The following is a 14,750-nucleotide window of genomic DNA, read 5'->3' as shown; positions in this document are numbered from 1 at the left end:
TGCATTTGACTGAAATATGATCAGAAAATAAGAGTAGAAACAAAGAGAGCTAAATACAAATTATTAAATATATAATGTTTTTCATATTACAGGTAGTTCTCAACTTACAAGATTTGTTTAGTGACCGTTCAAGGTTACAATGGCACTAAAAAAAGCTACTGCTTTTCACACGACCATTGCAGCATCCCATGGTCACATGGTCAAAATTCAGGTGCTTGGCAATTGACTTATATTTATGACTGCAGTGTCCTATAGTCATGTGATTACCTTTTGAAACCTTCTGACAAGCAAAGTCAGTGGGGAAGCCAGATTCACTTAACAACCAAGTTACTAACTTACAATTGCAGTGATTCACTTAACAACAACAAGAAAAGTTCATAAAATCAGGCAAAACTCACTTAATGAGTTGTGAATCTGTGATATTTTAAAAAATATTTTAAAAACATTTAATGTTTTTATGTATTAAAATATTTTAAAAACATTTAAGTCTTTATGTATCGCAACCATCAGGATGGGAACATGAAATCGATCAGCCAAATTAGAAATTCTAAGTATAGAAATTGCTAAACTGAAAAGGGACATAATGCTTTAAAATGTAATAAATGAAGTACAATACCTTTTCTCCACAGGAGACTTCTATTGATTCAGATCTAGGACATTCACTCTCTTCCAGAAAACATTGCTTTAGTTGTTTTATAGGGTGTGAAGGTTTGAAATTCCTTTCATATTCAGTTTCAGGGATAATAACAGGAGACTTAAATGGAGGAATGGATTGATTTGATCTGTGAATAAACTTTGGATTATAAAATACATTAATTTACTTTTTCAATAAAGCTAAGTAACTTTGCCATTGAAATTACAGAGACTTAGTGATGTTTTATCTCTGCTATATTATTGCACAGCAGAAAAGTCTTAATCAGTTGATACAGAATGATCCAGCCATTTAGCAAATACCAATTATACAGTATTTGGAACAAAATAGAGTATTTAGCATACAATGTAATACATCAAAAAATGCAATACAACAAATAATAACTGGGAAAAACCCCAATGAAGACATTGTCCTGCATACTAAATCTGCAATGAATAAGTATCACAACATTTTATTAAGACTTTAGTCTACATACAAAGGAATTCTGGGAAAAGCCTCACTGAGCAAAATTGAGCTTATTTTTAAATTAAAAAATATAAAGTTGTGCAATACCTTTCAAAAATGGAAACACTTCTTAAAATACTTAAAGTTACCTGATCTGCTGCAAGGACTGGAGAAAGCTTCTGTGGGGTTTTCCAAACAAACTCTCTTTGATACTCAGAACTTCTAGGGAAGCTTCTTGACTGTGAAATATTTATGCCTGCTCTCCTCTGTAGAACTCTGTTCAGCTGACAGTTGATATTAATAATAAATTCAGAACATCATTTCTTTTTGTGGTCAAATATCAGAAGTTATTATTATCAAAACTAAGATGGACACTGCTGATAAAAGCAAAGTATAACATTCTGTACATAAACATGGAAAATACTTTTTAAATCTAAACCTGTTACCATCAGTGCTTAAAACTGCCATTTATTTAACATGGCAGCAGCACTGGAAATATTTAGGCTGTCATATAAAGTCAGTGGCAATTTATTTAATTGAATAATGAAACAATATGCCTGTAAATTTTAAACCAATGTGTCAACATTAGCTTTCTTTTCTATTATTTTTTTTCCTTTTGGCTAATTTATATTGCTTATATGAGAGTTTGGGGAAAATCTATTAAATTTATGTGATTAAATTCTTAATGAACAGTTGTAGGAAAATTTTCTTCTTTGAATCTTGTGTTATTTAATCTTGTGGGGTTTTTTTTATAATCACCTGATATTTTAGCCCTCTTTCTGTAAAAGTCATTCCTTTCTTTTTCAAAGCCCTCAGGGATTGCTTGCTTTATCCTTTGTTAGAATCCAAAGATTCTTGCACCTCTCCTAGTGTAATGATTACATTTCCTAAACTAGGCATCTTCCAGATGTGTAGACTCTGATTTCCAAAACTTTTAGCAATTGCCATTCTGGCTCTCTGGAAAATTCTGCAAATTAAAGTTCATGAATCTGGAATATACCCAGGCAGGGAAAGTTGTTTTGTCCATATTAATAGTTACAATGAATTATTTCTGAGCTTTAACTTGCAACATCAAATCAAACTTTTTTTTTTTTGTACTTCCTACCCCATGATCTGTTTTTCCTAATTCTTTTTTGGTAGATGCTAATACTTTATTTTCATGCACTGGAGTTTGGGGCACTGACTTCTTGCTTCTTCCAAGTGCTTCAGTTGATTCAGATCTAGATCCTGCAGAGCTGAGATGCAGTTTTTCAGGAAGCCTGGGTGCATCAGATGTCTCAATTAGGTCCTTATTCAGTTCAACATCCTTGCTGTCAGTTTTGTGCAATTCAACTGGCTCACTGACTTCGAATTCTGATAACGCAGCTTTCTCCAAGCCATTATCTCCATTCCATTGAAAAGATTTTGAAATTTGTGTGTCATAATAAGGCACTCTTCTCTTAGAAATAAAATTTGGTTCTCTTGTGATCCCTGTAATACATGCAATATCAAATATTCTGAAAATTCTGAAAAATTTGAGCACCAATCTATTTCTTTTGCATGCATGCAGAAGAAGAGAAAGATTTTAACACAAATAAACATTTCATCAAAGAAATGCTTCTTTTAGTTTGGATAACACCTATTAATATATTAACCCTCTGTCTTACTATTTTCTATTACCAAATACACATCAAACAATGAAGAATGTTTAATTTTTCAGACCAAATATCTAAGTATATTCTCTTTTCGTCTTAACAGGAAGCAAGTTAATTTAATATCTAATATTGTTGTGTTTTAATGGTATCTAATGCTGTATTATGAACATAAACACAAACATGAAACTGTGTTTACCCCCTACTGCATATAAAATTTATTTAATGAAATCTGGATAATTAGCATGTGGAAACAGTAACTATTGCAAGTATTTCTTACACAAGAAATACATCACAAAATATCTAATTTGTCTTACCAAACTCATCTGATCGAAGACCAGCCCATTGGCATTTTTGTTCAAGTGTAGAGTTGCAGAATCTAGGCTGTTCTAGCTGCTTCCATTTGAAGTTTCTTTTGTACTCACTTAATCCCTACAATAATATAAAATGTGAAATAGTAATTTTATGCCTTATTTCTTCCAAACTCAGTAAAGTCACAACCTGGAAGAGTTAATGTAAGCATTTTTACTTGATACCAATATATACCAAGGTATAATTTCTCATAACACTAAAAAATAAAGACAAAAGATTTAGCCAACAGGCTTTCCTATTTATATGATTTGATTCTATATGAATCCACTTCATACATTTGCATAAACTTGGTTACATTCACACTTTGAATATGCCTATCTTATTTCCTCAAGCAGTTTATTATGTACATGCAGTTGTCATGGTTCTGAAAGATGAAACTCTTCAAAGAACTTCGAGGCATTGTTTGCCTTAAAGAATCTTTATTCGAGTAGCATAGCATTGGCAAGTATATAGGCAAAGCCAAAATCTGAATTCCCCTCCCCTGAGCACATAGTATCAAAGCACAATTCCCTCCTCTAATTTACAGTCATAAATCACATTCTCCAATTAGTTTGAAATGCAGGCTTTCCCTCCAGTTCTTCAACCCGCCATTTCTTATCATCTCTTATTTCAAAAACCATGGTTCTCAGACTAGTTACTAACATTCCTCCTCCTTCCCCAAGTATCAATTCTAACTCTAATTCTAAGAGAAAAACATAAGAAGGAAAATGGCTGCATCTCCATATGTTGTCAAAGCAAGAGCATCCAATATTAGCAGCACTGACATCCAGCCCCACTTACAAAAAGGACAGATCCTGTAACGTAAACAAAAGCATATGTTAGCGACTGTCTCTCAGTTTGTTAGGGTGTTTCCTATAGAATCTTTTGATGAGTCTGTTGGCTTTCACATCACTACCTTTCACCCAAGTTGTTTCAGACAGAGAGTATCCCTCCCATTGTACTAGCTACTGCAATTTCTCTTTAAAAATTCTAGAATCAAGAATATGCTTTACTTCCTAGTGAGTCTGACCCACTATCACGAGGGGTCTGGGTGCCTTCTTAGGGGGAGGTCTTAAAGTAGAGCCCCAAAAAGGTTTCAACAAGCTGCAATGGAAGACAATGTGAACTCTCCCCAAAAGCCTAGGGAGTTTTAATTCTACTGTGACTGGGTTAATGATCTTTACGATGGGGAAAGGCCCCTAGAATTTTGGTCCTAATTTCTTGCTGGATAATTTGAGGTGTAAATATTTAGTTACAGATAAACCTTTTCCCCAACTTGGAATATTCTTTGAGGAGCCCTCTTTTTATCTGCCTGCTTTTTATAAGTCTCGGAAGTCTTTTTTAAAGCAGTTTCCGTGGCTCTCCAAACTTCTTCCCATCCCCTCACCATTGATCAAGTGTCTGAGAAGTGGAGGGCGCTTGAGGGTATTCAGGTTGAACTCTTTTCCTTTGGCTACTCTGAAAGGTGTGAAGCCAGTGCTGGCTGTGAACAGAGTTGTTGTAAGCCACTTCTGCAAAAGGGAGGAGGTCGGTCCAGTTGGTTTGTTGGTAGGAAACATAGTATCTGAGATATTGCTCCACCATCTGATTAGCGGATTCTGCAGCCCATTAGTAGATGGGTGAAAAGCAGATGATAGACCTTGTGATGATCCAATTAATTTAAGAAAGCTCCTCCAAAGCCTAGCTGTGAACTGCACCCCCCCCATCTGAAATTATTTGTTTAGGGGTGCCATGCAGCTGGTAGATATGTTTCAAGAACAGTTTAGTCAGTCGTTGGGCAGACGGGAATCCTTTGTAGGCAATGAAGTGAGCCTGCTTTGAAAACAGGTCTATCACAGTCCAGATCACTGTATTTCCTCTACTTTCAGGTAGGTCTACTATAAAGTCCATAGCAATTTCTTTCCATGGTTGAGAAGGGTCTGCCACTGGCTGCAATAACCCAGGGGGTTTCCCTGGAATTCTTTTCATGGTGGCACATACAGTACAACTCCTGACATAATTTTCCACATCCCGTTTTAATCCTGGCCACCAGAACTGCCGGCGGATGAGATGTAGAGTTTTTAAATATCCAAAGTGTCCAGCCTGTTTTACGTCATGGCTGTGTTTGAGAGCATTAAGATGGAGGACTTCTGACAAGTACAATTTCCCCTTGTAAGCCAAACCATCCCTGCATGTTAGGGAGGTTTGATTGTCATTGAATCATTGATAGATGAGGAGTTCTTGTTTTATTTTCTTGGCCCCAGGGTCATCAGGATTAGGAGCCCTGCGAGGCGAGAGTTGAGCAGCAGTTTGTGGATTGGAGATAAATGCCTCATTAACCTCTTCGTGCTGGCTTTTGTACTGGGGTAGTCTGGATAGATAGAGCATCAGCTTGGAAGTTTTTCCCTCCTGGAATGTACTTTAGAGTGAAGTTAAAACGGTTAAAGTACTGTGCCCAATTTACTTGTTTCAGGGTCAATTTGCGAGGAGTTTTTAGTGCTTCCAGATTTGTGTGATCTGTCCATACTTCAAAAAGCACCTTGCTCCCTTCTAGATAGTATCGCCAGTTTAATATAGCCCATCTGATTGCAAAAGCCTTCTTTTCCCAGATTGCCCACTCCTTTCGCTCTCAGTAAATTTTTTCAAGGTGTGGGTGCAGGGTAGCAAGGCTCCACTTGGTTCTTTTGCAGTAATACAGCTCCGACGGCCACGTCTCTGGTGTCAGCCTGAATTACAAAGGGCTCCCCTGGGCAGGGGTGCTTTAGGACCAGTTCATCAGCAAACAGTCTTTTTAAATTCTCAAAAGTGATTTGACAGCTCATAGTCCATGCTAATGGTTGGTCCAGTCACGGCTTCCCTCCTCCTTTGCCTGTTTTGAGTAGTTCGGTAAGGGGTAGGGCAATCTTGGCAAAAGAGGGGATGAATTGACAGTAGAAATTGGCAAAACCTAGGAAGCTCTGGAGCTGTTTGCGAGTCTTTGGGGGCTGCCATTCAATTACAGCTTTCACTTTGGCTGGGTCCATTTCAATGCCCTCATTGGAAATTCTATAGCCAAGATAATCTAATCAGGTCTGGTGAAATTCACATTTTGACAGTTTGACATAAAGCTTGGCATTCAATAGTTTCTTCAACACTTCTCTCACCAGCTTTATATGATCAGTTATATTCATGCTGTATATCAGGATGTCATCAAGATACCCCAGAACCCCTTTGTATAAATGATCATATAGGACCTCATTAATCAACTGCATAAATACAGTTGGGGACCCCTGTAGCCCAAATGGCATGACTTTGAACCGATAGTTTTCCACACTCACTGCGTTCAGAGATTTATAAACAACGCAGAGATGAAGAGGCCCACCTTTTTTTTCTTTAAACAACACAGGGGCTCCCACAGCAGACTTCGCCCATTCAATGAATCCCCTTGCTAGATTTTTGTCCACATATCGCTGCATCTCCTCCATTTCGAGGGGGGACATAGCGTACATTCTCGGTTGTGGGAGTTTGGCTCCCAGCAACAGTTTGATGGAGCAATCATTGGGTCGGTGAGGAGGTAAGGTGTCACATTCTTTCTCACTAAATGCCTCTGCTAGGTCCCGGTACTCGCTGGGGATGAGTGGCTCACCTGGTGGCAGTGAGGCAGCCATGTGCGCTAGCTCATTGGGTGGGCTAAAGTTTCCTATAATGTCTGGTGAATCAATGGGGGCCTTGGGCCCTATAGGTAGCCTCACAGTTCTCATTCCTTTCTCCCACCAGATAAATGGCTTCCATTTGTCCAACCAGGCTAATCCTAGGATCACAGCCTCAGTCATTTTTGGAGCCACCAGGAAGCAAATAAACTCCCAGTGCTCACCTATTTCTAAGTATAGGGGCTCAGTTAATTGCATGACTAAAGTCCCTCCCATCAGGGAGCTATCGGCTTGCTCAAACCTCATGGGTTTGGAGAGCAGTTTTGCTCGTATGCCCATTTTCATGGCAAATGGCAAGCTAATGACGCATCGGGAGCATCCAGAATCAACGAGCACTTTTAAATCTACCTGTGCCCCTGACTTAGGGATTATGAGTTTGGCAGGTAGTGAGAAAGGTGGGACGTGTCAACTCACCATCGGGTCATTCTCTCCTTCATCGTCGCTGTTGAAAGAGGGTAGAGTGGGGGCAGGTCCAGCCTGAGTCCTGGAATCCTGTGTGGAGGATGCCACTTGGGCAACAGGTTCCTGTGTGATCCAGTTGGATTCCTCTCTTGTTGGCTGCTGGGCAGATTTCTTTCTCGCTGCTAGTCCTAGTCTACTCTGCTGTTGAGGGTAGGGGACTGGCCAATTTGCTGCTCGATGTCCCAGCTGTCCGCATCGGAAGCACTTGATCGGCGGGCCTGCAGGTGGCCTGGGATTTTGGCAGCCGCAGCAATTGGAGGTTTTTGTTTGGGTTGCTCTGGCCTCGACTCGGCTTCAGGTGGGGGAGGCTTCTTATAGCGGGCAAGCTGAACGTCTAGTCTTACCGCTGTCTAGTACCATTCTTGCAGCTGATCAGGTACTGCTCAATAGATGCAGGCCTGAGAGAGTTGATCATCTAATCCTTCTTTGAAGCGATGGACTAGGGCAGTGGTTCTCAACCTTTTAAATGCCGCGACCCCCAACTGGTCGTAAGTTGAGGACTACTCAACCGGTCGTAAGTCGAGGACTACTCAATTGGTGCAGCACCGTTTGAGAATGGGACTTTTGGCGGGCTCAGCAGGGCAGAGACAGCCTGGACAATTCCTATTGGCTTTTGAAAGCCAATAGAATTAGACTCTATTCAAGAGAGTCTATTCTATTGACTTTCAAAAGCCAATAGAATAAAAGGGAGTAGCACAGCTAAGGAAAAGGGGGAAAAAATGGCGGACTGCGTTGTTTGGCAACCCCCGTGAAATGGTTGTTCGACCCCAAATGGGATCCCGACCCACAGGTTGAGAACCACTAGACTAGGGACTGCTCAGGCCACCTCTCTATCTGGCCGGTGATCTTGCGAAACTCTCGTACATACTTCAGAGCAGGCCTGCCGGCTTGCTTTATTTTGTGGATATGTTCTTCTGTTTTAAGGGCAATGGATGGGTCCTCAAACCTTGCTCTCAGTCCTACGAGGAAGAGGTGGGGGTCCTCCAATTTGGGGGCTTGCTCGTTATATAAATTATTCAGCCATTCGGATGCCTCTCCCTCTAAGCTGGATGCAATCATGTCGACCACAGCAGCTGGGTCCAGGTAAAGATAGGCACAGCGGTTCAAATGAGCGTGCATTTTGTTGAGAAAAAAGCAGCTTCTCTGGGTCCCCATCGAAGGTTGCTCTGAAAAGTGGAGCAATCAATGGCTGCTGCCGCTCCCACTATGGCTGTTGTACCCCCGGTTGCTGCTGGCCCCATCCTGGCAGCTGCCGCATTTCCAGTGGTTGTTATGTTCGGGGGCTGTTGCCACACCCCCTGCTGTTGCTACAGTACCGGCAGCTGTGGCATCCCGAGTTCCCGTAGGTCTCCCAAAGCTTGCTGCCTGGGTGGGGGCTGCTGCTGTCCCTCTGCTGCTGGTCAGCAGGGAGCTGTGGCACCCTCAGTTGCTGTAGGCCCCCCAATGGTTGCTGCCTGGGTGGGGGCTGCTGCTGTCCCTCTGCTGCTGGTCAGCAGGGAGCTGTGGCACCCTCAGTTGCTGTAGGCCCCCCAATGGTTGCTGCCTGGGTGGGGGCTGTTGCCATCCCCCCTGCTGCTGGTTTGCAGGGGGCTGTGGCATCAATTGCTGTAGGCCCCCCTGAGGCCTCAGAGGGGGTTGTTGCTGGATTCCCATCATTTGCAGGCCCCTCAGTGGTTGCTGTACATTCAGGGGCAGTGACCAACCCCCTTGCTGAAACCATCCTCCCACCGGTTGCTGGTCTCCTGGCCTCTGCATCACCCCAAGTTGATGCAAGGCCTCTATCAGATGCTGCAAGCTTAGGGGCTGCGACCACCCCAGCTGCTGTTGCCTTGGCAGAGACTGCTGACCTCCCACCTGTGGGGCTGCCATATTCCCCATTGCTGCAGGGGCCCCAGGCTGGGTGATCAATATGCACACTGGTCTGGGGATTGGCTGTCCTGGCAACTGCCTGGGCCCTCATCTCGTCAGCGGCAGTCGGGGCTTCTGGAGGGGCGGTGACTGGAGCTGTCTCTCTCTGTGGGGCTGGAGGCCCTGGTACGGTGCTTCAGGGGCAAGAAGGCAGGATCTGTGAAGGAGGGACTGGGGGTTCTTCTCTGCAGGAGTTGGGGCTGCCTCGTCGATCATCCTGATTGCTGGTGTGTGGGGAATGGGAAGATTGCTCTCTGCTTCTCATCTCTAGCTCCTCGAACCTTTCCACCAACTTCTCCACTGACTGACTACGAGCTGCGGACAGTTATTTCCACTCATCCAAGTCCTCAGTGGCAGATGATTTGGTAGTTCTCCACCAATCTGGGGAACGCGATATGTGGGAATCCCTTCGTGGTAGCTCAACCTAGTCTGCCTTTGAAGCACTTGAAGGTGGCAAGGCTGTCTTGAGGTGTCTGGAGTCTCCACTGGGCTGGGTCCATTCTGATGACCAGATCAGCTGTCTTTGTGGCTTGGGTTTTGCCCCCAGATGGGAGGCCTGAAAAAGTTTCTTCTCCACCGGCACGCTGGCTGTTACTCCCCCCACTGGGGTAGCAGCTGCTGCCTGGGTGCTTGCTTCAGGCGTTTTCTCTTTCTTCATGCTGAAATCTTCCCCGAATCTTTGTCAGCTTGTCCTTTGATTCTAGGGACAGTGACTAGGGCTTGGGACCCCTAGATAGTTAGGAAAGTTGGAGATTTTGACTTAATGTCATGGTTCCAACAGATGAAACTCTTCAAAGAACTTCAGGGCATTGTTTGCCTTAAAGAATCTTTATTCGAGTAGCATAGCATCAGCACGTACATAGGCAAGGCCAAAATTTGAATTCCCCTCCCCTGAGCACATAGTATCAAAGCACAATTCCCTCCTCTAATTAACAGTCATAAATCACATTCTCCAATTAGCTTGAAATGCAGGATTTCCCTCCAGTTCTTCAACCCGCCATTTCTTATCATCTCTTATTTCAAAAAACCTTGGTTCTCACACTAGTTACAATACTGTTATGTCTAAACTCCCATGCACATTCCTCCCCTCCCCCCCCCAGTATCATCTAATTCTAACTCTAATTCTAAGAATAAAACATAAGAAGGAAAATGGCTGCATCTCCATATATTATAAAAGCAAGAACATCCGATGTTAGCAGCGTTGACATCAGTTCCTTCATATGGTAAAATTTACTTTAGTACTAATAGGAAATGTCTTGTAGAAAGGGAAAAAAACTTATTAAATTTCTACTTCATATTACTTAACCCATCAGAATCTAACTTCACATGTTTGAGATTGTATAGGTGCTCCTTGATTTACAAGCACAACTGGGATCAGAATTTCTATCATTGTCACTATAGTCATAAGTTGAGTTGACCCGATTTTACGACAATATTACACAGTCATTAAGCAAATCATCAAGAACATTAAGTGAATCATGTCATCATTAATCAAATCCAGCTTCCCCAATGGTCATTTTTTGCATAGAAGGTTGCAAATTGTGAGCACGAGTGCAGAATGCTGCAAATGGTCATAAATAAAATCTTGCTGCCAGGTGCTCAAGTTGCAATCACATGACAGGAGCGGTGAGATAGTCATAAATACAAGTACAGGTCATAAGTCACTTTGTCCAAGGCTGCTATTATTTCAAAAGATTGATAAACAGTCATTTGTTGAAATTTTAAAGCAACTAGTTTTCTTTAAAAAATCTGGATGAGTAAGTCCTTTTGTGATAACTGTTCTGTTAATTTACAATTAAAAGGAATTATAAACTTTAGATACATTATTATTTAATAATTAAGGCTATAATACATATTAGAACAAAAAGTCAATCAGCATCATCTCATATATTGTTCTACATGGCACATTATCGGTCAGAAGCATCTTTGCAAATGTAGCAATTTGCTTACAGATGGGAATAATACTCTTAATAACATGATGCTGCACTTATAATTTAAACATCACAGTAAAGGCTAACAACTGTAAATATGGTATATATTTTGTCCAATTTATGAGGAGACATTAACTTCATTGTGTAAATAGACTGAAGTTTCTGGTTAAATTTCCAAGGATTAGACTTAATTTTAAAAGCAGTTTGAAATTCTGTTCAATTACTGACAAAAAATATTTTCATGTCATGAAGTGTTGTTGCATGTAATAGGTAATTTCATCTGCACATATTAATAAACAGAAACCATTAAAATGTGTTTAATACCGCATCTAATAGTAAGATACTCTTTTATGAAATACTATACAAGCTATCTGGGCAGTGAACAAGCCTCTTCGGTTTTCCTTATTATTTTCTTACTTTTCTTCTCTTTTACTTAACAATTAATTGCTCTCAACTTTCTTATTCCAGAAACCAATAACACTCAGTTTTATAAGGCAGTTTGATTATTCTTTCTTCACAAATTCAGATACATTATGCTTTTTAACAATCCATAATTTTTAAGAATACTGTACTTCTTGAGATCTTTTCTGTGGGTGGTTTAATATTAATATTCCATATTAATATTCTTTAAGTAATATTCTATTACTTATAGGAGAATAAAAGTTAATAGAGCAAAACTCTATTCACCAGAGGGAGGAGGAAAGATTGTATTCTAAACAGGATATAAAGTGGATTTCCTTTCTTTCACAACTTAATTGGTTCCAATGCTAGGTTTACAACAAGAACAATGTGGATTCTCTATTCTTGACCACTCACTCATCTCCACTGAATAAAAGATTGAAACAAGTGGAATGCTAATATATATATATATATATATATATATATATATATATATATATATATATATATATATATATGGACTTTTCTTTTTATATTTATAAAGTACTTTATAGGTTTAGGCCTGGGTTAGGATAATTAGGATAACTAATAAAGAAAATTAAAATCCAAATTTCCAAGATCCAAATTTCTGGATGGTATTTTTGAAAAAAGCTGTTTTTGAAGGATGATGGCATGGACCAGTTGCATCATGCGGAGGCCGTGCCCATCCCCATTCTGGCAATGCAAAAAGTCACAAAACATCGCGACATGTCATGTGACACGGCGAGTTTGATATCGGTGGACTACGGGCTGTTTCTAAATGTGTGGGTAGTATTTCAAGATTACAAAGTCTCAACTTTTAAATATTTCATTCCAAAGCCATTCCAAACATATCAGACGTATTCCAGTATTGAAATATAGACTATTCCAACAGTGAAATTAAGGTTGGAGAGGTCTATTTAGATATCAGATCACTTCTTATAAAGTTGGAATGAATGTCTAATGAGGCTGAGAAACAATATTTGGATTCAATACAGATAACTCTCACTTACCGACTGCTTTATTTAGCAACAGTTTGAAGTCACCAGTGTTAAAAACACCCAGCTTTGCGACCAGTCCTTGCATTTACAACTGTCACATCCCACATTCATGTGATCATCATTTGGGCAGTTCGTAATCAGCATGCATTTATGACTATCACATTGTCCTGTAGTCATGTGATTACTATTTTGCATGCTTCCCAACAGGCATTGAACAAGCAGTTAGTAGAAAACAGAGAAGCAAATTACAATCACGTGATGTCTTGCTTAATGCCTATGATCTTGAAATGGTCGTTAAACATTGATTCGCTTACTGACCAAATGGGAAATGATAGAAGTCTGTCAGAAGTCATATATTTTTCTGCTTAATAACCAAGGTGCTGGACCCAATTGTCATTGCTAAATGAGGACTACCTGTATGCTTCAAGGTTTTGTACACCTATTCTCATTGGTAAAATTGTACTGTGTAACAATAAATCTGAAACCTGCCTACTTTACACATGCTGTACCTGTAGCGCAAATAAAAATGGATCAATTATCAGCAGGAAAAAATAAATTAAAAGGCACAAAATATATAATCTATGTGCAAGTGCCATGTAATTTATTGCTTGTGAAATAATGTTAAAATTAGCTAATATTCATATATATTTCAAATACCTTGAAAATACATCTACTTTTTCTTAAAAACCATTCAGCTTTTTTTATTTCACACTTAAATGGCTTTGTATAAAAATAGCTTTTGGCTGCAAACTGAATTATGTATTTTTTTATCCTGTATCACTCACAATGGTTACACTCATCCTTATTTCCACAAACTTAGGACACCATGTCATACTCAATTCACCACCTCTCTTAACTCAAAGCAAATAATCCAAACAGCACTTCCCACAGCTCAACTCACTTCATCCCACAAATATCCAAGAAGTTTTCTGCTATATTCTTTTCTGAAATTCATTTCAGTAATACACTGGCATAGACCATAATATAACATGCCCAAGATGCAAAGACAGTCATCCTCTATTCTAAATGATACAACTGAATTATGATACTATCCTTGTCTTTATCTAGCACTCCCACCTTTTCTTCTGGCAGGCTCCAATGATGTTAAATGTATTATAGACATTAGCCTAATAAGTGAACTTTTATTATTATAATACTACAGTTCTTCCATTTGAGCAAACAATGGAACTTCCCGTCGTCGTACAGCTTTTAACACCTGAATAAAGAGAGACCCAGCCTTAAGACTTACCACCGATCCTAGTTTCCCATGCCAGCTCATTCCCGTTGGTAACCACATGCTATCTAACTCACTGCCTTCCTATCCTGGGGTCCACTTAGGCTGGGCTTGGCAAAAGGTCTGCGAGACAACCAGAAGCGGCCTACCCGGATTATTTGCTGATGAAGATGGAACAAACCCCCGAAGCGGCAACAATGGGCGCTTCTCTTGAAACGACCAATAACACAACGGCCAATACCAAGTATGCGCGGTGGGGGGAGGGCTTGTCTAGCAGCTTAAAGGTTCTTAGGAAAAGAGGGGAGAGCCTTTCACCTTCCAGCGTATAGGCATGACTCTTCGCCTGGCTGGAACTAGACGTGGGCAGCAAAAACGTGCAAGTCTTCTAAGGGTTGAGAAAAGAGGGCGGTTGCAACAGCTGTAAACAGTAGCGTTTCCTTGACAAAAAGCCCCGCGGCCTACTTGTCTCCGGTCTTTGGACGCCTGCGCGAGAAGCCACCAATCAGAGCCTGCACGTGTATTTGCCTTCGACGCCCCTCTGACCCTGCCCTTTCCAACCGCCGGCGGGCTTTCTTGAGCAGGAGCGCTTTCTTTACTAGCGGAGGAAGGGTAGTCGCGCGTCCGAGGGGAGGGGGAGGGGTTAATGTTGATCTCTTCCATCTTGGAGAGATCTCTATAATCGTGTTGAATTCCTCCTTTGGGTACTTGTAACTGCTGTAGAATAAGGTGGGTTTGTGTTTTATACGCACATTCGTGTCCAAATAAACCGTGGTAAATGAGATGACCTTACGATACTTACCCCATCAGATTGTTGAAATAAAATGAGGCAGAGAGGAGCATCACTCCGGGTGCCTTAATGTGTAATTAATACCGCTTCCCTTCCACGTTGTTTAGCCCTAGATAATTCATGAAGCAAAGGAGGATTTGGAGAATTGGAAAGGAGGACGAAGGGGGGCAATGCAGGACACACTAGCTGCTTAATTCTCTTGGCATCTGCAACAAAAATTACATTGAAAAAGAAAAAATGTACTGTATAAAATCACTTTTTTCC

General features: G+C 40.8%; 1 protein-coding gene across 3 annotated transcripts in view; it reads right to left on the bottom strand.

The window, feature by feature from the left end:
- The window catches only part of MDM1 (Mdm1 nuclear protein), a 40,428-nt gene extending 26,251 nt beyond the window's left edge, over positions 1-14,177 (bottom strand). For 2 of the 3 annotated variants that reach the window (XM_039342689.1, XM_039342691.1), the window contains exons 1-5: positions 13,715-13,852; positions 3,045-3,159; positions 2,202-2,566; positions 1,246-1,380; positions 617-793 (exon numbers count right to left, since the gene is read on the bottom strand). In XM_039342689.1, the coding sequence (XP_039198623.1) occupies positions 617-793; positions 1,246-1,380; positions 2,202-2,566; positions 3,045-3,159; positions 13,715-13,762 (840 nt within the window). In that variant the 5' untranslated portion in view covers positions 13,763-13,852. Of the gene's footprint in view, positions 1-616; positions 794-1,245; positions 1,381-2,201; positions 2,567-3,044; positions 3,160-13,714; positions 13,853-14,014 lie in introns of those variants that run through there. The other variant, XM_039342690.1, reaches the window with a different exon arrangement.
- Positions 14,178-14,750: the final 573 nt, after the last annotated feature.

The sequence above is a fragment of the Crotalus tigris genome, unplaced genomic scaffold (assembly GCF_016545835.1).
Source record: "Crotalus tigris isolate CLP2741 ecotype Arizona unplaced genomic scaffold, ASM1654583v1 scf7180000017801.1383879, whole genome shotgun sequence".
Classification (NCBI taxonomy): Eukaryota; Metazoa; Chordata; class Lepidosauria; order Squamata; family Viperidae; genus Crotalus; species Crotalus tigris.
The sequence above is the reverse complement of the archived record's forward strand: the minus strand, read 5'-3'. Positions and strand labels throughout refer to the sequence as shown.